Here is a 22,025-nt window from a genome sequence, read left to right as displayed (position 1 = left end):
CCATGCTTGGACTCTACTGGGAGCCGGAACCCAGGCGGATCCATTGGTCCCAGAACCACCTCCCTGAGACATTCTGGTCTGGAGCCATGAGCCCTAATCGGTTTTGTGACTCATTTGCTGCCAGCCCCAGAAAAGGGGGAGTGGACTTAACCCAGAGGAGTGGAGGGGACGGCTACAGGTCAAAAGGCTTGTGCCAGCAAGAGGGCATGTCTTTTCTTTTGAAGGGGGGGTCACACTACATACGTGTTTGGAAGGGACCTGGAAACGTCTGACATCACTGCCTCCCATGTGACTACAGCCAAGCTTTACAGAAACCCATTATTCATACAAAGACTCATCCATCTTGTAAACTGACTTTTGTTCTGCTTAACCCTGTTGTACCACGTTATCTGTATTTACCACTCAGACCACTGTATATATTTTCTATGTATATTGTGTTATATTTAATTGCCTAAAGGGCTCACTAGACATATCATTGAATATTGTGCTGTTCTGGTATCTCGATCCCGAACCCCCACGTCCGTGTTTCGGCCTAGTTATACGCTACTGCGGGTTGGTTAGTCACCCTATATAATCTCGTTAGTAGACCGGGCTTATATCAAACGAGAAGCTGGTGGCAGTATACCTGGGCTGAGGAAGCGCTGTTTCACTGGGGCAGTGAAAAGGCTCCCTCAGCTTGTTGCCTCTCTGTGCCCGTGTGGACAGGGGGAGTCTGTGAACCTTACCTGCTCCTCAGGGACGGCGTAACGTCACGCCTTGGTAACCAGTGACCATACCGTATCTCACTGGCTCTACGTATTTGACGTCCGGCGGCAGCGAGGTGCAGTATTCGTCACAATATCATATAACTATACTTCATACAAGGAGCACAGCAAAACCCCTTCCTACACATACAGTAATAATCAGATAGAAGATGTCTCGGGCGAGTGACATGCCAGCAATCTGACAGCGGGTTAAATGGCACAAGTAAATGGATCTCTGTTGAAATCTATGATCCAGACCATTTCTCTCGAAACACGTAATATTGGAAAGCATCAGCGAGGAAAGAATAACACTGAAAATCCTTCACACAAGAGAACTGGCGAGGCGACAGCAAAGACATTTCCTCCTGAGAACCATAGTGTGATCATATCCAATTTACACCAGATAGCAGGGCTACACGGATGTAGCGTGTGCGGTCTATGGAGACAGAAGAGCAGCACTCCATGTGTAAATGAATAAAGACCCTGCTACTGTTCATCCAGCAGAATTAATAAAAGGAGCGTTACTCCAGGAGAATGAGATGAGGCAGTACTGTTACACAGATTGTTATGTCAGTAGTGATACATCAGCAGCGTCAGGAGTACGTTATTCCTGTATTACAGACTACATGTTTGCGGTTTTTAATATGACTTAATAAAGGCCATGTTTTTTTTCAACTACATATGTGTTTCACATGGACTAAGCAATCTGGATCCTGTGCACTTGGCGAGGTGAGCTGATGGATTTCCATTCAAAGTTATTGCTGTTTAACCATCATCCACGCTGCTCCCCAAATATGGGGGAAGGTATAGTACAAAGCACGCCATGGTGTCCCCAAGATGGGCCAGAACTCTTACTGAGGAACAAGAGTTCTTAAATGAAGGTTTCAGATGGTTTTTGTATTTCCCCTAGGTGTACCCATTCTCAAAGACAGGTGTAGGTCCCATTGATTGGCCCCTCATAAATCAATCTAGCGGATATGTTGTGCCATTTTCCCAATTGACAGACACCACTCTGGAAGGGGTCTGTCAAGAACAGTTCAAATCCGACAAACAACAGATCCAGTAAAGCACTGTGGTCCTGTTTATAACAGAAGGTACAATGCTAGTATGTGAAAAATATAAGGCCACTGACACTGTGCAGAAAATCTGAAGTGTAATACAGTACCAGCTAATTAGATTTGGTTTGGTTTTAAAAATCTCTTCTACATGGTGCCAAAGTTTTCTGTGTGTAAACTGACCTGCCAATTCAATAGGGAGGTTACTTTCTGCATGAGATCCACAGGAATAAAGGCTGATGTGAATATGCCATGGATTGGCATCAAACTCTGCGAGCCTTAAAGGGGGTTGTCACACGACAAATATTCTACAGTTTTCAATCCAGCAGCTGGATCTGAATACTCTTGTAATTGCATGTAATTAAAGATTTTGTATAGCCACTGAGTTATTCAATAAAATATATCTGTATAGCGCCACCTGCTGTTTGTTATTTTTCTTATTTCTTTGACCTGCTCACTGAGAAGGCCGCACATGCTCAGTTTCATCCTTCATCTGCCTCCTGAGCTGTGATAGGGAGAGCATGGACACGCCCCCTTAGCTGGCGCAGAAAAGACACTCCCCTTGAGCTGTCAGCTTGATATAAATCTAGAAGAGCAATGAATGGGGAGATCCCTGGATCCATGTGAGGTACAGGGCTGGTTCTAGCTTTGTTAGCAAGAGATCGCCGTCTACTATATGATGTCTGATTCTCATTTTTTACAATAATCATGGGATAACCCCTTTAACTTTAAATAAAAAAAGAATACTCACCTACCATGATCCCTTGCATGCTCCAATGTCTCTGTACAACTCTGCCACCTGTGATGTTGCTGCAGCTGTCACCACAGGAGGCCTTTTTGTACAGAGATTGACAAAGGACCAAGCAAGGGAGCGAGAGAATAGCCGCTGATGTGCAGGTAACCTTAGACACGTACAGACGCATCAGAGCCTTTTTCCTAGTAACTCAAGGCAGGACATGGGGAGATGTGTAACTAGAAAAACAGTGACCTGACCACTCTGGGTTGTGGCAAGTGACTGTTTGAGCCATTGGTTGGTGTAGCAGTTCATCATGGTGAGGAATCTGGCCGGAGTTCAGATCTTCTTGAATACCTGCCCCTGACCGAACGTATCCCCTCCAGGGAAGTGGCAGGCTGAATGGAAGGATAGAAACCATGACTTAGCATTGGAGAAGTGATGTCATTAAAGGGGTTGCTCCACCATGTTGTAATAGCTGGGAAGCTTCTAGGATGTCCACATTTCCTGTGGCTGTGCAGAGTACTCTGAGCAGGAATGGCACATAGACATGGCAAAACCTGTCCTTGGCCATGCACATACTAATGCCACGTCTACGCCAGTCTGACCAAATTTAATGCATAATTTCAACACCCACTGCTGTCAGCTCATCAAGTCAATGGTGCCACTACATCTAGAGGTGGCAAAAACAAACAAACACATGGCACAGCTGTACAAGTGGCATAGTTTTTCCAGGGCAAACCGCTAAGAGTATGGGTCCCAAAATGGAAGGTTTCTAGCAATCTGAAGTACGCTATGGCCACTTTCACACAGAAAGTAATGAAACACAGCACCACGCTCAAACTGGAGGCCACCCGACCATAGCCCCTCCACAGGTCCACAGTAAAGGTAAGGACAAGGGGTTCACCTACCTTGTTTAGCTTCCCAAGAGCAGATATGAGATCGGCCCACTCACTAGAGTACTCAAAGTTTTTCAGCGCCTTGTCCACCGCGGCCACGTAGTTTCTGTACTTGGAGTCACTCAGTAACTCCACTTCTTCAGTGTTCATTCTCCCTCCACGTCCCGCTAGAGACCAGCTCTGTGTGCAGCAGAAACCATCACCTGGAAATGGTACATAAAGCTAGAATATCACACCACAGATCGCCATCCACACTGACGTATGGCTAAAGGATGGGCATGGAGTTCAGAACCAGGAATTCACACATTTAGCAAAACTGGTGTAAAGTAAACTGGCTTAATCGCCCATAGCAACCAATCAGATTCCACCTTTCATTTTCCAAAGCAGCTCTGAAAAATGACAGGGGGAATCCAATTGGTTGCTACGGGCAACTAAACCAGTTTTCCTTTATAGTTTTGACAAACCTCCCCATAAAAAATGTCACCAATTAGAAAAAAAAAAGCCAGAAGCAAAAATACTTTTGGGGTCATTTATCAAACTGGTGCAAAGTAGAACTGGCTTAGTTGCCCATAGCAACCAATCAGATTCCACCTTACATTTTTCACAGCTCCTTTTGAAAATGAAAGATGGAATTATGCTGCAGTATTTTCTCCGGCCAAAATTCCGGAACACTTGCCGGAATTCCGTATCCGGCATTCATTTCCATTGAAATGTACTAATGCTGGATCCGGTACCAAGTGTTCCGGAAAACCGAATCCGGTTTCCCGGTCTGCGCATGCGCAGACCTTTAAAAATGCGAAAAAAATAAATAAATACCGGATCCGTCTATAAATGATATCCGTTTGCATATGGATTTCCGGATCCGGTAGGCTGTTCCGGCAACGGAACTGCCTGCCGGATCCTCACAACGCAAGTGTGAAAGTACCCTAAGCCAGTTCTAGTTTACACCAGTTTGATAAATAACCCTAACCCTGGGTTCACACTTGAGCGTTTTACAGCGCGTTCCTACGCGCTGTAAAACGCACAACAAGGAGAAACCAATGCTTCCCTATCGGCATGGTTCTCACCTGGGCGTTTTACAGCGCGTACGATCGCGCTGTAAAACGCCCAACGCTCAAACAAGTACCTGACCCTTTTTTTGAGCGTTTGTCGCGCGTTCCCGTACAATAGACTTTCGGGAACGCGCGACAATGTGTGTTCGCCTGTCTCTGTATGCGCGCTTGTAAACGCCCGTACAAGCGCTCATACAGAGCGCTCCTTTCGGAACGCTCAGGTGTGAAAGCAGGGTAATGGTTTTACCATCTGGAACTGCTGTTTCCACAGCAAAAAAAAAAAAAAGTGCCAAAAAGTGTAAAACTGCCACTAAAAATATAGAAGTGCTGAAAATTCCACAAAACAACACCCAGCTGTCAGTTCATGCCTCTACTGTACAGTACACAGACCCGTGGTCAGCCAAGATCTCACAGCACCACGAGTGATGAAGATGCTGTGAGGTCGGGTAAGGCTACTTTCACACTTGCGGCAGTGTGATCCGGCGGGCAGTTCCGTCGTCGGATCCGGATGCATTGCAAGGACGGATCCGTCTCTCCGCTTGTCATGCGGACCGACGGATCCGTCTTGTACATTTTTTCTAATTTTTACCGATCTGTGCATGCCGGAACGACGGATCCGGCATTCCGGTATTCTGAATGCCGGATCCGGCGCTAATACATTCCTATGAGAAGAAATGCCGGATCCGGCATTCAGGCAAGTCTTCAGTTTTTTTTCGCCGGAGAGAAAACCGTAGCATGCTACGGTTTTCTCTTTTGCCTGATCAGTCATAACGACTGAACTGAAGACATCCTGATGCAAACTGAACGGATTAGGCCTCTTTCACACTTGCGTTGTCCGGATCCGGCGTGTACTCCACTTGCCGGAATTACACGCCGGATCCGGAAAAACGCAAGTGTACTGAATGCATTTGAAGACTGATCCGTCTTCAAAATGCTTTCAGTGTTACTATGGCAGCCAGGATGCTATTAAAGTCCTGGTTGCCATAGTAGTAGTGGGGAGCGGGGGGTGCAGTATACTTACAGTCCGTGCGGCTCCCGGGGCGCTCCAGAATGACGTGCCATGCGATCACGTGATCAATGCGCTTGGGGCGCCCTGACGTCACTCTGGAGCGCCCCGGGAGCCGCACGGATGGTAAGTATGCTGCTCCCCGCTCCCCACTACAGTTTACCATGGCTGCTGGGACTTTAGCGTCCCGGCAGCCATGGTAACCATTGAGAAAAAGCTAAACGTCGGATCCGGCAATGCGCCGAAACGACGTTTAGCTTAAGGCCGGATCCGGATCAATGCCTTTCAATGGGCATTTATTCCGGATCCGGCCTTGCGGCAAGTGTTCAGGATTTTTGGCCGGAGCAAAAAGAGCAGCATGCTGCAGTATTTTCTCCGGCCAAAAAACGTTCCGTTCCGGAACTGAAGACATCCTGATGCATCCTGAACGGATTTCACTCCATTCAGAATGCATGGGGATAATCCTGACCAGGATTCTTCCGGCATAGAGCCCCAACGACGGAACTCTATGCCGGAAGACAATAACGCAGGTGTGAAAGAGCCCTTACTCTCCATTCAGAATGCATGGGGATAAGCCTGATCAGTTATTTTCCGGTATAGAGCCCCTGTGACGGAACTCTATGCCGGAAAAGAAAAACGCGTGTGAAAAAAAAAAGTGTGAAAGTACCCTAAGAGGAGCAGTGTTTGGTCTTGGATATGCAACCATCACACATAGTGGGGGAGATTTACTAAAGTGATCAAAAGGAAAACTGGCTTAGATTCCCATAGCAACCAATCAAATTCCACCTTTCATTTTCCAAAGGAGCTCTTAAAAATGAAAGGCTGAATCTGATTGGTTGCTATGGGCAACTAAGCCTGTTCTACTTTACACCAGTTTGTTAAATCTCCCCCAGTGTGTTTCCTAGACTATGAAACTGGCCATATACTGAGTTTTTTCCCCCCTAAGGCTCCATTCACACGTCTGCAGAATGTGTCCGCATCCGTTCCACAATTTTGCGGAATGTGTGCGGACCCATTCATTCTCTATGGGGACGGAATGGATGCAGACAGCACACAGTGTGCTGTCTGCATACGCAATTGCGGAGCGCGGCCCCGATCTTTGGGTCCGCAGCGCCGCAAAAGATAGAACATGTCCTATTCTTGTCCGCAGCTTGCGGACAAGAATAGGCATTTCTATGGGGGTGCCGGGCGGGTGTGTTGCAGACCCGCAATTTGCGGGTCCGCAACACATCACGGATGTGTGAATGGAGCCCTACATCTTCAATAAGAATAATCAAGGTGACATAATCCATGTATTATGGAGGGACTCTACCTATACAGTTCTCTACAGAGGGGTAGATTTACTAACATTCGATTCTCTCACCATATACACCACAAAAATAGAGTAAAAAGAGCGCACCCTATTTACTATGCATTTCAGCCACTATTCTGCTAGTCATCGCTAAGAGGAGTTATGTGGCCAAGAAACGTGCGACTTTGGCACAAAACACTGGTGCAGCCGTACATCGGCCATGGGGGGAGAAATCTTTTGTGAGGTATTCTAGGACAATCTAGATAAACCGCATGCTGTTTCAGTGATATCTGCTTCTGGGAAAGCTGGGTGACAACAATATGACCAGTACACATCTCCTACCCATGTACTGGACATTTGGGTAACCATATGACACAGGCTGCTGACATGGCGGGATTGTGGGATTTCCTCATCCTGAGTGTACTACCGCTACACGCCGCAGTAGACGCATCGGAGCTGTCAGTCTCCACTCTGGGAGCCATTGTGTGTGTAGTGAAGCAGGTAATTACCACGAGAGTAACACCCATCATCCACAGGACCTCTGCACACAATCTGGTTATTCAGGTTGTAAGATCTCAGTAGATAAGATGGTGACGGCACAGAGATCTCATACCGCCTGCAGCTCAAGAGGGAATTCTCTGATGTTGTAAGCATGGGAGTCAAATTGTGAGCGCCACCTTTAAAGAACATGGACACCTTTGTGTAAAAAAATAAAAATATATTTTTTTTACACTAATTAATATTGTGGAGAAAATCATTTCTCCAATTGGTTCCATTTATCTATCTTTCCTCGTCTTCGTTCTACAGCCTGCTGTGCTTCCTATGCACAGCAGGCTGCTCTCAGCGAGTTTACAGAGAATCCGTCATCTGACAGATTTGCTGTAAGCGTACTTTCACACTAGCGTTTTTCTTTTCCGGTCCGAGTTCCGTCCTAGGGGCTCTATACCGGAAAAGAACTGATCAGGCATAGCCCCATGCATTCTGAATGGAGAGCAGGATGCATCAGGATGTCTTCAGTTCAGTCGTTTTGACTGATAAGGACGGAGGTAATACCGCAGCATGCTACGGTTTTATCTCCGGCCCAAAAAACTGAACACTTGATGGAATGCCACATTTTTTTTCCAATGCCTTTTTGCAGTGTTTTTTTGGGGTAAAAAACGCCAACTCCAGATGTTAGCTGAAGGTCTATGGCAGGGATTGCCAACCTGAGACCCTCCAACTTTTGCAAAACTACAACTCCCAGCATGCCCACAGCTATCAGCCTACAGCAAGGCATGGTGGCCGCAGGTTGGCCATCCCTGGTCTATGGGACACAAGCCTTCTTCCGTTACTGGCTTCTTGTCACACTGGGGGTCATTTATCTGGTCTTTATTTCCCCTGCGCTGTCAGAGGATGCGCCAAATCTATGGTGAGGCCTCAACAGGATCGCCTCCTCTGACACCTGGCAGATAGTATAGTCGGAACCGACCACCGCGCCATTGTATAGATAAGGTTACCTCTAGGGGAGACTGGCCAAATTATCACCCCCTCTGTGCCCCCAGGACCAGCCAAGCACCATACACTATATATACTCCACCCCCACCAAAAATGAGAAAAATAATAAAAACGGAGAACATGCCCCTTGGTGCCTGGTACAGGGCCACTCGCCCCAATCACCCCTCTATACACACAGGCCCCAGATCTCCCATCAGGGACCAATAATCCCAGTCCCCGGCTTATAATGGGGTCACACACGTCTGGATGTGGCATGGCACCTGCTGCAGCCAGGGCCGTCCTCCCCGGGGTGAGATGCCAGCGTCCCGCCGCCACACCCCTGGAGCATCCCCCGGGTCCCTGTGACCTCCACCCCAGCATCACAAGGGTCTCACCTGAGCAGAGCGGCGCCGCTGGCTGCCCGGCTGACAGCTCCCGGCATGCACTGGGAATCCAGAGCAGAGAGGGAGGCAGCGGAGATGGGTGACGTCATCAGAGTGCGACAGGAAGTACAGTGCATCTTACATGTGATCTAAGCTGCCATGTTTGAGGCTGGTGCAGTGCCAGTACATGGGTGTTAGTGGCGCTGCCTCTGGTCATTCTTACCGGGGTGTACTTTATTATGATGTGGCCGGTGTAACAGGTGACAGCACCCGCCTGCCCCACAGTAACAGCATGTGCAGCACTGGAGACCTGTGAGCTGTAGATAGGCGGCGCTGTAGAGCAGAGTGGTCACCGGTACAGCGACTACTGCACGTAGGTAGCGCAATATAGAAAGCGGCATTGTGTGAACATGGGCTGTAACCTGCGGCTGGAGATCAGGAGGAGCATGCAGAGCGCCATTCTTATTTTGAGGTAAAGGTGGCATCTAATGTTCTCTCACAAGGCAGGGCTATAGACCAGCTGAGCACTGTGTCTGTACAGGCTCCCAGGCCAATGACAGTACCACTTGTCAGGTATCATGGGTTTCTGAGGTCCCGCGCTCCCGGAGGCCCCGCGCCCCGGGTCAGTCGCTCCCAGGGGTCCCGCGCCCCCGGGTCAGTCGCTCCCAGGGGTCCCGCGCCCCCGGGTCAGTCGCTCCCAGGGGTCCCGCGCCCCCGGGTCAGTCGCTCCCAGGGGTCCCGCGCCCCCGGGTCAATCGCTCCCAGGGGTCCCGCGCCCCCGGGCCAGTCGCTCCCAGGGGTCCCGCGCCCCCGGGCCAGACGCTCCCAGGGGTCCCGCGCCCCCGGGCCAGTCGCTCCCAGGGGTCCCGCGCCCCCGGGCCAGTCGCTCCCAGGGGTCCCGCGCCCCCGGGTCAGTCGCTCCCAGGGGTCCCGCGGCCCCGGGCCAGTCGCTCCCAGGGGTCCCGCGGCCCCGGGCCAGTCGCTCCCAGGGGTCCCGCGGCCCCGGGCCAGTCGCTCCCAGGGGTCCCGCGGCCCCGGGCCAGTCGCTCCCAGGGGTCCCGCGGCCCCGGGCCAGTCGCTCCCAGAGGTCCCGCTCCCCCAGATTAGTCTGCATATTATTAATGTGGATGTTTTATTGTAACCATTAGTATTATTAGTAGTCAGGACCACTAATGTGGAATATACAGCATGCTGACGGCCTGACTCCACCGCTCAGTGGTCTGCTGTAATTCTAACTTAAAAACCGAATATGGCATTTTAATTTACTCAATATGAATTTTATATTTTGCTCAGGGCCATTTTAGTTTTACATATTTTATTGTAAAAAATAATTAATGCATTTATGAATGAAATATTCTTTAATCATAATGCTCTATTTATTTTTATTTTTTCATTTAAGTGGCCTGGAAGGCAAAAGATTTCCAATTGACATTTCGGTGAACCAGTCGTCCTTACAAATCCAGTCTCCTGATAACAGTGAGGAGTACCTTTTACCCAAGGAGGTCAAGCTGGTTCCCTCCACATGCAGATACGTAGAGCACGTCTCTGGGGAAGGACTGCATATGCGGCTAAAGGCCCAGGCTGTGGGCTCTGCAGGTACTGCTATAAAGTAGGACATGTTTATACATTTAGGGGGGGGGGGGGGGGGGGGTTATAGGACACAGACCAAGGTCTATAAACTAAGGTTTGTTTCATACTGCCGACAGCCTGTTCTGGAAAAAACGCAGCATGCCGGCTGATTCTCGGCATATTTGCCAGATTACCGCTGGACCCCATAGTTAATGGGGCTGGACAGCGTTCTGGTTGCGTCTGACGGCAGGCTGCTCCCGCTCTGAACAGCCTGCCAGACATTATTATAGGCTATTGTTTTTGTAACTGAATTTTCTTAAAAAGTCTTTAACATTTGGCTTCTGCACCTTCCATGTATCACAGTACCTAGCAGGCTGCAGAATGCGTTCTCAGTCAAATCCGCCTGACAGGCTTTCTGTGGGATTTCTGTAGCCCCTCTGTCTTCTCTTACACAGATGTAGGCAGACATATTTATAACCAAAGAAAATAAAGTTAAGTCAAACAGGATGTCAGCTGTGTGACGGTGCAGGAAAGCAGAGAGAAGGACAGGAAACTGAGTTGTCAGAGAACTTGTTTGACGGATTTGACAGTGAATGCATTCTGCAGCTTGCCATGTACTGTGATACATAGAAGCTGCGGAAGCCAGTTAAAACATTTTAAGAAAACCCAATTGTGAATGTTTATATTTAGCCACAATTGCATGTATTTCAGTAAAATAAATGTCATTTTTGTTTGCCCTCATGCAGGGCCGTGTTTCATGAGTGGTGAAGACCTGGGACAATGGAGGATAAAAGCAGACACCAAGCTGTGGAATTATGTCCCTGGTGACAAGAATGGATATTACAAGCTCCTTCAGCCTTAAAGGCTAGGGCAGTGTTTCCCAACCAGTGTGCCTCCAGCTGTTGCAAAGCTACAACTCCTAGCATGCCTGAACAGCCTTTGGCTGTGCAGGCCTGCTGGGAGTTGTAGTTTTGCAAGAGCTGGAGGCACACTGGGCTAGGGATACCTTGGGGCTGAAGGAGCTTGTGACATCCATTCTTGTCACCAGGGACATAATTCCACAGCTTGGTGTCTGCTTCATCCTCCATTGTCCCAGGTCTTCACCACTCATGAAACACAGCCCTGCATGAGGGCAAACAAAAGTGACAGGAGCACGTCGTGGAACAGAGAAGAGCAAATAGTGCTAGAACAGACAGAGCAAACCAACTTGACAAGGCAGGACAAGGCAGGAGCGTAGACCTGATACATTACGTCAGTATGGCCAGAGCACTAGACACTACGCAGAGAGATGGTGTATTGAGAGCTTAGGAAAAACATGGGGCCATCTTTCTAATCTGACGTTAAAGAGGATCCACAACCCTCGAAACTGCCTGTTAAATATACAAACACAATGCCTAAAAAAGTCATTCTTAGTTGTGACTTCTCAGGTAATGCTTTACGTAATTGATCACCCAGTTGAGGGCAGGAAGTGATACCTCAAAGGGAATAGGTCACCAATTATATGCTGCCCTATCTGGTGACAGTGACCCCAGTTAACCTCTTAAAGTGGTTGTCTCACTTCAGTAAGTTGCATTTATTATATAGAGAAAGTTAGTACAAGGCACTTACTAATGTATTGTTATTATCCATATTGCTTCCTTTGCTGGCTGGATTCATTTTTCCATCACATTATACAATGCTCGTTTCTATGGTTACAGACCACCCTGCAATCTATCAGTGGTGGTCGTGCTTGCACAATATAGGAAAAATCACCAGCCTATGTGCACTCCCACGGTCACGGCCATCAGAGAGGCTGATGCTTTTTCCTAGTAATTAGTAAGTGGCTTGTATTAAATTCTCTATATGATAAATGCAACTTACTCAAGTGAGACAACCCCTTTAAGGACCTGGCCAATTTTCTTTTTTGCATCCCGCTTTCCAAGAGCCATACTAGCGCCGGACGCCGCACCATACACCACTTGTGTGGTCACATCTCGCAGCCTTCATTTGTGACAGTCTACAGGCTCCTGATGATACATCTGTGTTGGAACGCGTTGAGCCTTTATATTTATCACTTGCTGCGCCGGTGCTCTTATACGGCGCCTCGTTGCGCCTTCTTGATACCTATGGGGCATCAGAGTGCATTGTAGCTTTCAGTATTTGCTGCAGTGTGATCCATGTGTCTGCTCCATCACCGGTGGATGATTGACGGCTTTCTTCCTTTACTGTATATTGGTTAAAAGTTGCCACTCTGCAGCAGGGAGTGGGGAGAGCCAGAAGCTCATGAAGAAGCAGTGATTATCCAAAGTCTAAAACCTCTTGAAGTTTATAAGCTTTGCTCGTTAGGTTTTATACAAATAATCTGTATACAGTACCTTTCCTTGAATTGGTGGATTAGGTAGTTGGTTGGTTTTCTTCCCGGTGCAGCAGGTTTCTGTGATTAATGTGCTTTACACAAATAGATTTTTTATTGAATTGCTAAGCCCAGGAGTCGGACCCCCTCCAGTCTCTTATTAATGACCTGTCCTCGAATAGCTCATCAATATTAAACCACTACACAACCCCTTTACAGAGGTTAGAATCAAATGTAACCAGAGACACACTATATGGACAGATGTGAAGTGTAGGTGTCCCAACACATCTACAGGATATTTTATGATCTGCTATTTTAAATCTGTCAATAGGGAGTTGGTCACCCTTTGCAACTAAAACAGCTGCAGATCTTCTGGGAAGGCTGTCTACAAGATTTTGGAGTGTGTCTTTGGGAGTTTCTGCCCATTCTTCCAGATGAAGATTTATGAGGTTAGACCCTGATGTTGGACACGAGGACCTTGCTCACAATCTCCATTCTGGTTAATTCTAAAAGTTTTTAATGGGGTTGAGGTCAGGGCTCTGTGGGGGACAGTCAAGTCCTTCTACATCAAACTCAGCTGTACACAGTCCCGCAGTTGCTGCAACGCAGCCCCATTCCAAACCATTTTTGGTCCCCACTGGACTGAAGTGGCTTGCTGTCATGACCAAATATTGGGCTCAGCAGTCACATGTGCTAGAATGGCACATCACTAGCTTGTCACTAGTAGCGACGTGCTGTTCTTGCACATACTGCACTAAGACCAGCAATTGGTCCGCAACGGTCATCAGACCAAGCTACTTCAGTCTGGCCAGGACCAGAAGTGATCGGCAATGGGGCTGCGGTGCAGGTGAGGTGTATGCTTGTGTTTTTTTTCAGTTGGTCACAGGTTATTACCTATGAGTTAGTCTGCTCCTAGGCCAGGTAACCCCTTTGAATAGAGTGTTTCACAGTGCCATATAACTATACGGTAAAGAAGGCAGTTTTGGGGTCCTTTATCAAATTGGTGTAAAGTAGAACTGGCTTAGTTGCCCATAGCAACCAATCAGATTCAAGGTTTCATTTTTGACAGCTCTTTTGGAAAATGAAAGGTGGAATCTGATTGGTTGTTATGGCCACCCCTAAGCCAGTTCTACTTTACACCAGTTTGATAAATGACCCCATTTGTTTTTACCCTGTCCTAATGCTCGTCCTAATGTGGGAAGGACCCGCTATTTAGCATGAGTATTCTCCTCCTGTGTTGTCAAGAGGTTAAATTGCAAAACGGGGCCCCCTGATGTGTTGGGGGAGCAGCAGCACTGGCTCTGCAATTTTGAGCAGATAGGTGGCCATGTTTGCACGACTTGCTCTCCATTCAGTGTTTGTAAATTGTGTAGCTTGCTCGCTTAGTTGTTTTTGGGAGTCTCATAACAGTGAATAGAGAGGACGCCGCGGATGCGCGATGCTTTCGCTTTTACTTCAGAGGCCCTGTTCTTAAGATAGATGCTGGTCCCAGAGGTGGCACCCGCACCTAGCTGACATTTTTGGCATATCATAGGGGTGTTCATACGTTTTCAGATGGGAAAACCCCTTTAAATATATAGTTTGCAGACTGAAAGGGCTATAAGTCTTTAAGATGAGGATACCTCAGGGGTTATCCAACGTCGTTCATGAGAACCTCTTTTTGATTTATATCAAGCTGACAGCTCAAGGGGGAGTGTCTTTACTGCTGCAGCTCAGGGGGCGTGTCCATGCTCTCCCTATCACAGCTCAGGAGGCAGTCGAAGGATGAAACTGAGCATGTGCGACCTGCAGTGAGCTGGACAAAGAAATAAGAAATGGACAACAGCAGGTGGCGCTATACAGATACATTTTATTGAATAACTCCATGGCTATGCTAATTGTTTAATTACATGCAATTACAAAAATGTTCAGATCCAGAGTCTGATTTGAAAACTAGAATATTTTTCGTGTGACAGACCCTTTAAGGTTGTAGGCCCTTTAATGGATGATTCATGTGCTCTACATGCCTGAGTTCTATAATGATGCAGTAGTATATATCCCAAAGCTAGAAACTGTTTATAATTTAGATTAATGTTGAGGAAGGGTGTTCACACTGTCCTCCACTCTTCATTTCACTGAGGTATTACAGTGCCTTCTACATCCTGTAGTTATCGGGTGCCATGGGAAGAGCAGGGACTGTGTCATCAATAATGCATTTAATTAACGTCCTTTCTTATTGTGTTTATGTGGCTCATTCAGAGATTATTCATAATAGAGCCATTGCAATGGAAGTTATGCCCCATACAAGACCCCTACGCACCACCAGCGTGTTTATTATAATCTATAAGCAATTGTTTCATGTCCCGTTATTTATAATCTGCTACATTGGCCTTTTTTCTTGACGCCCCATATCAAACTGGAATTCTGCAGTTTCTTTCTTATTAATATCGTCACATTCTATTTATAATAATTTTTTTACATTTTATTTATAATATTGTCACATTTTAGTTATCTCAGATTTTTATTTTAGAAGCCTTAGTCTACGATCACTATTATCACTATTACTATCTAATATATAAATCTGAGTGTATGCGTGTGTGTCTGCTAAAGAAATCCGCACCGTTGCATTTCCAATCACGAAATTTGGCACACAGGTTCATCAGGTGTCTGGGAAGGTTTTAGACCAGCTCTCTAGGACGTACTGTTCCTGAGATATTCCCAAAAATGCATTAGCCAATAGAAGCTTGGTCACATGACCCATATCAGCCAATAGAAGCTCGCAGGCCATTAGCCTCCACATACAGTTTTACTCCAGGTTTCCATAACAACCTAGCCATTTATCTTCACTGCTGTAGGAGAGCTTTAACCACTTCAGCCCCGCTAGGTGAAACCCCCTTCATGACCAGGCCACTTTTTACACTTCGGCACTACACTACTTTCACCGTTTATCGCTCGGTCATGCAACTTACCACCCAAATGAATTTTACCTCCTTTTCTTCTCACTAATGGAGCTTTCATTTGGTGGTATTTTATTGCTGCTGACATTTTTCCTTTTTTTGTTATTAATCAAAATGTAACGATTTTTTTGCAAAAAAAATGAAATTTTTCACTTTCAGCTGTGAAATTTTGCAAAAAAAACGACATCCATATATAAATTTTTCGCTAAATTTATAGTTCTACATGTCTTTGATAAAAAAAAAATGTTTGGGCAAAAAAAAAATGGTTTGGGTAAAAGTTATAGCATTTACAAACTATGGTACAAAAATGTGAATTTCCGCTTTTTGAAACGGCTCTGATTTTCTGAGCACCTGTCATAGTGAGTTCATAGAACTTTTTATTTTTTGTCACAAGTTAGCGGAAAATGATGATGATTTATTTTTTTATTTTTTTTCTTACAGAGTCTCATATTCCACTAACTTGCGACAAAAAATAAAAAATTCTAGGAACTCACCATGCCCCTCACAGAATACCTTGGGGTGTCTTCTTTCCAAAATGGGGTCACTTGTGGCGTAGTTATACTGCCCTGGCAATTTAGGGGCCCGAATGTGTGAGAAGAACTTTGCAATCAAAATCTGTAAAAAATGACCGGTGAAATCCGAAAGGTGCACTTTAGAATATGTGCCCCTTTGCCCACCTTGGCATCAAAAAAGTGTCACACATCTGGTATCGCCGTACTCAGGAGAAGTTGGGGAATGTGTTTTGGGCTGTCATTTTACATATACCCATGCTGGGTGAGAGAAATATCTTGGCAAAAGACAACTTTTCCAATTTTTTTTATACAAAGTTGGCATTTGACCAAGATATTTTTCTCACCCAGCATGGGTATATGTAAAATGACACCCCAAAACACATTGCCCAACTTCTCCTGAGTACGGCGATACCAGATGTGTCACACTTTTTTGCTGCCAAGGTGGGCAAAGGGGCACATATTCCAAAGTGCACCTTTCGGATTTTGCAGGGCATTTTTTACACATTTTGATTGCAAAGTTCTTCTCACACATTTGGGCCCCTAAATTGCCAGGGCAGTATAACTACCCCACAAGTGACCCCATTTTGGAAAGAAGACACCCCAAGGTATTCCGTGAGGGGCATGGCGAGTTCCTAGAATTTTTTATTTTTTGTCGCAAGTTAGTGGAATATGAGACTTTGTAAGGAAAAAAGAAAAATCATCATTTTCCGCTAAATTGTGACAAAAAATAAAAAATTCTAGGAACTCACCGTGCCCCCCCACGGAATACCTTGGGGTGTCTTCTTTCCAAAATGGGGTCACTTGTGGCGTAGTTATACTGCCCTGGCAATTTAGGGGCCCAAATGTGTAAGAAGTACCTTGAAATCAAAATGTGTAAAAAAATGGCCTGCGAAATCCGAAAGGTGCCCCTTTGCCCACCTTGGCTGCAAAAAAGTGTCACACATCTGGTATCGCCGTACTCAGGAGAAGTTGGGGCAATGTGTTTTGGGGGGTCATTTTACATATACCCATGCTGGGTGAGAGAAATATCTTGGCAAAAGACAACTTTTCCCATTTTTTTATACAAAGTTGGCATTTGACCAAGATATTTATCTCACCCAGCATGGGTATATGTAAAATGACACCCCAAAACACATTCCCCTACTTCTCCTGATATCGGCGATACCACATGTGTGACACTTTTTTGCAGCCTAGATGCGCAAAGGGGCCCAAATTCCTTTTAGGAGGGCATTTTTAGACATTTGGATCCCAGACTTCTTCTCACACTTTCGGGCCCCTAAAAAGCCAGGGCAGTATAAATACCCCACATGTGACCCCACTTTGGAAAGAAGACACCCCAAGGTATTCAATGAGGGGCATGGCGAGTTCCTAGAATTTTTTTTTTTTTTGCATAAGTTAGCGGATATTGATTTTTTTTTTTTTTTTTTTCTCACAAAGTCTCACTTTCCGCTAACTTAGGACAAAAATTTCAATCTTTCATGGACTCAATATGCCCCTCACGGAATACCTTGGGGTGTCTTCTTTCCGAAATGGGGTCACATGTGGGGTATTTATACTGCCCTGGCTTTTTAGGGGCCCTAAAGCGTGAGAAGTCTGGAATATAAATGTCTAAAAATGTTTACGCATTTGGATTCCGTGAGGGGTATGGTGAGTTCATGGGAGATTTTATTTTTTGACACAAGTTAGTGGAATATGAGACTTTGTAAGAAAAAACAAAAACAAACAAAAAATGTCCGCTAACTTGTGCCCAAAAAAATGGCTGAATGGAGCCTTACCAGGGGGGGAGTGATCAATGACAGGGGGGTGATCAATGACAGGGGGGTGATCACCCATATAGACTCCCTGATCACCCCCCTGTCATTGATCACCCCCCCTGTAAGGCTCCATTCAGACGTCCGCATGATTTTTACGGATCCATGGATACATGGATCGGATCCACAGAACGCATGCGGACGTCTGAATGGAGCCTTACAGGGGGGTTATCAATGACAGGGGGTGATCAGGGTAATCAGGGTGATCACCCCCCTGTCATTGATCACCCCCCCTGTAAGGCTCCATTCAGACGTCCGCATGATTTTTACGGATCCATGGATACATGGATCGGATCCACAAAACGCATGCGGACGTCTGAATGGAGCCTTACAGGGGGGTTATCAATGACAGGGGTGATCAGGGTGATCAGGGTGATCACCCCCCTGTCACTGATCACCCCCCCTGTAAGGTTCCATTCAGACATCCGCATGATTTTTTACGGATCCATGGATACATGGATCGGATCCACAGAACGCATGCGGACGTCTGAATGGAGCCTTACAGGGGGGTTATCAATGACAGGGGGTGATCAGGGTGATCACCCCCCTGTCACTGATCACCCCCCCTGTAAGGTTCCATTCAGACATCCGCATGATTTTTTACGGATCCATGGATACATGTATCGGATCCACAGAACGCATGCGGACGTCTGAATGGAGCCTTACAGGGGGGTTATCAATGACAGGGGGTGATCAGGGTGATCACCCCCCTGTCACTGATCACCCCCCCTGTAAGGCTCCATTCAGACATCCGCATGATTTTTTACGGATCCATGGATACATGTATCGGATCCACAGAACGCATGCGGACGTCTGAATGGAGCCTTACAGGGGGGTTATCAATGACAGGGGGTGATCAGGGTGATCACCCCCCTGTCACTGATCACCCCCCCTGTAAGGCTCCATTCAGACGTCCGCATGATTTTTTCGGATCCATGGATACATGGATCGGATCCATAAAAATCATGCGGACGTCTGAATGGAGCCTGACAGGGGGGTGATCAATGACAGGGGGGTGATCAATGACAGGGGGGTGATCAATGACAGGGGGTGATCAGGGAGTGTATATGGGTGATCACCCGCCTGTCATTGATCACCCCCCTGTAAGGCTCCATTCAGACGTCCGCATGATTTTTACGGATCCATGGATACATGGATCGGATCCGTAAAAATCATGCGGACGTCTGAATGGAGCCTGACAGGGGGGTGATCAATGACAGGGGGTGATCACCCGCCTGTCATTGATCACCCCCCTGTAAGGCTCCATTCAGACGTCCGCATGATTTTTACGGATCCATGGATACATGGATCGGATCCGTAAAAATCATGCGGACGTCTGAATGGAGCCTGACAGGGCGGTGATCAATGACAGGGGGTGATCAGGGAGTGTATATGGGTGATCACCCGCCTGTCATTGATCACCCCCCTGTAAGGCTCCATTCAGACGTCCGCATGATTTTTACGGATCCATGGATACATGGATCGGATCCGTAAAAATCATGCGGACGTCTGAACGGAGCCTGACAGGGGGGTGATCAATGACAGGGCGGTGATCAATGACAGGGGGGTGATCAGGGAGTTTATATGGGGTGATCAGGGGTTTATAAGGGGTTAATAAGTGACCGGGGGGGGGGGGTGTAGTGTAGTGTAGTGTGGTGTTTGGTGGGACTGTACTGACCTACCTGAGTCCTCTGGTGGTCGATCCTAACAAAAGGGACCACCAGAGGACCAGGTAGGAGGTATATTAGACGCTGTTATGAAAACAGCGTCTAATATACCTGTTAGGGGTTAAAAAATTCGGATCGCCAGCCTGCCAGCGAGCGATCGCCGCTGGCAGGCTGGAGATCCACTCGCTTACCTTCTGTTCCTGTGAGCGCGCGCGCCTGTGCGCGCGCGTTCACAGGAAATCTCGCGTCTCGCGAGAAGACGCGTATATGCGTCCAGGAGGAATAAAGCAACCACCTCCCGGACGCATATATGCGTACGGCGGTCGGGAGGTGGTTAAAGGAAATCTGCCACCAGGATAATCACTATTAATGTAAAGCCATAGCCTAATAGCACTTAGTACCTTATTTCAGGATGTGCCTTTGTTCCAGCAATAGATGTTTTTATCCTCTGAAAATCCAGTTTATTTGGTATGCAAATGAGCCAGTCAGGTGCCCAGAGGGACGTCACACTTGCAAGAAGGATCCCAGACACGTCCCCTGCTACAATGTTTCCACCCTCAAAAGACTTAAAACTCCGCCCCAGGTCTCGCTAAACCACGCCCTTGATCTGCTTAGGTCATGTACCCTTCCACTCCTCAGCTGACAGGGATTGAAAAAATGAAGGTAAAAATCTACTTCTGTCAGCTGCAGAGGTGGGAGGGAGGGTGACTTTATCCCTGCAGCTCACACTCAGACAGTACAGTGCTGCCGTCTTAGGCCTCATGCACACGACCGTTGTGCCGTTTTCCGTTTTTTTTCGCGGACCCATTGACTTTCAATGGGTCCGTGGAAAAATCGGAAAATGCACCGTTTGGCAGCCGCATCCGTGATCCGTGTTTCCTGGCCGTGAAAAAAATAAGACCTGTCCTATTTTTTTCACGGGCCAATGGTTCACGGACCCATTCAAGTCAATGGGTCCGTGAAAAAACACGGATGCACACAAGATTGTCATCCGTGTCCGTGATGCATGTCCGTTTTTTCCTATCATTTCAATGGCAAACTTGATTTTTTGATTTTTTTTTTTTCATTTTTCATGTCCGTGGATCCTCCAAAAATCAAGGAAGACCCACGGGTGAAAAAACGGTCACGGATCACGGACCTACGAACCCCGTTTTTGCGGACCTTAAAAAAAACGGTCGTGCGCATGAGGCCTTAGAGTGAGCTGTTTAAAAGGACACGCCTTCGATTCAGTAAAGGCCACTGTTAAGGGGGCGGGCCCCTGTGGAGGTCACTGTCAAGGGGGTGGTATGCTGTGAAAATCACTGTGGAGGTCCAATTTTAAGGGATGGGGCACTGTGGGGGGGGGGGGGGGGGCTGTGGAGGTCACTGTTTTGGGGGCGGGGTGCTGTAGATGTCACTGTTAGGGTCCATTCACACGTCCTGTTTTTTTTCATCCTGAAAAACGGTCCGTTTTTTGCGGATCCGTTGTTCCTGAAAATGTTTCCGTATGTCATCCGTTTTTTTGCGGATCCGCAAAAAACGGAAACATGTATACATTTCAATAATCAAATAAAGTTGTTTGGATTTCTTTGAAAAAAAATTGAAAAAAAAATAAATATATTTGTTATGTGTTTCCAGGAACGGAATCCGCAAAAAACGGATGACATACGGAATGTCATCCGTTTTTTGCAGATCCATTGACTTTGTATTGTACCAGGATCCGATTTTTCAGGACAAGAATAGGACATGTTTTATATTTAAACGGACATGCGGAACGGAACAACGGAAACGGACAGCACACATTGTGCTGTCCGATTTTTTCCAGGACCCATTGAAAATGAATGGGTCCAGATCTGGTCCTGATCTGTTCCTGAAAAAACGGAACAGATCAGGAAAGAAAAAACGGACGTGTGAATGGACCCTTATAGTGGATAGTGTTGATATCTTTTAACTACACACAAACATTAAATGAAATAGATTAAATATACCTGAGCGAAGCCGGGTCCTTCTGGTAGTGCAATATAAATTCTTGCTTGTGCTATCATTTTCTGTTTTGCTTTTTTCTTCCCTTTATGTGATGACCTCTCTAACAGAGCTGGATACACCACAGCCTGAGTTACATGATTAGCCTTAGTTAAAGAATTCTGAATATACCGTATTTTCTGCATTATAAGAGGCACATATTTCCCTCATAAGTGAATACTAATGAGTGCTTTCATTATGGAAACACTCACTAGGATGCAGGAGGCACAGGTGCTGTGCGTTTAGTGCTGCTAGCACTGGCTGTACTCACTGCTCCCTGGTCTTCTTCCAGGCACCCGCTGTGCTGTGTCCTGATTGTGTATAGCATCAGGTTGTAGTGCATGTAGGTGTGTGCTATGACCTGACGCTGAGCGACATCAGGTCGCAGTGCAGCACGGGGCCGGCAGAAGAACAGGGAGCTGTGAGTGCAGGAAGGGGGCGCCGTCCAGAGCTGGAGTGGTAAGTTAATGTATTTTTTGTCTGATCTGAGGTCTAATGAGGATTGGGGGTCTAATCTGAGGTCTAATAAGGTTTGCGGACCTGATTCTGATTGATGGGGGGG

The 22,025-nt window shown here is 46.8% G+C and overlaps 2 protein-coding genes across 4 annotated transcripts in view; one reads left to right on the top strand and one right to left on the bottom strand.

The window, feature by feature from the left end:
- Positions 1-8,716, bottom strand: part of DOP1A (DOP1 leucine zipper like protein A) — a 106,529-nt gene extending 97,813 nt beyond the window's left edge. For both annotated transcript variants that reach the window (XM_044292397.1, XM_044292398.1), the window contains exons 1-2: positions 8,648-8,716; positions 3,443-3,633 (exon numbers count right to left, since the gene is read on the bottom strand). In XM_044292397.1, the coding sequence (XP_044148332.1) occupies positions 3,443-3,580 (138 nt within the window). In that variant the 5' untranslated portion in view covers positions 3,581-3,633; positions 8,648-8,716. The remainder of the gene's footprint in view (positions 1-3,442; positions 3,634-8,647) is intronic.
- Positions 8,717-8,790: 74 nt separating this feature from the next.
- The window catches only part of UBE3D (ubiquitin protein ligase E3D), a 217,278-nt gene continuing 204,043 nt past the window's right edge, over positions 8,791-22,025 (top strand). Inside the window, exons 1-2 of one of the 2 annotated variants that reach the window (XM_044289798.1) lie at positions 8,791-9,008; positions 10,035-10,231. In XM_044289798.1, coding sequence (XP_044145733.1) covers positions 10,198-10,231 — 34 coding nt within the window. In that variant the 5' untranslated portion in view covers positions 8,791-9,008; positions 10,035-10,197. Of the gene's footprint in view, positions 9,108-10,034; positions 10,232-22,025 lie in introns of both variants that reach the window. The other variant, XM_044289797.1, reaches the window with a different exon arrangement.

Source organism: Bufo gargarizans, chromosome 4 (genome assembly GCF_014858855.1).
Source record: "Bufo gargarizans isolate SCDJY-AF-19 chromosome 4, ASM1485885v1, whole genome shotgun sequence".
NCBI lineage: Eukaryota > Metazoa > Chordata > Amphibia > Anura > Bufonidae > Bufo > Bufo gargarizans.
The sequence above is the reverse complement of the archived record's forward strand: the minus strand, read 5'-3'. Positions and strand labels throughout refer to the sequence as shown.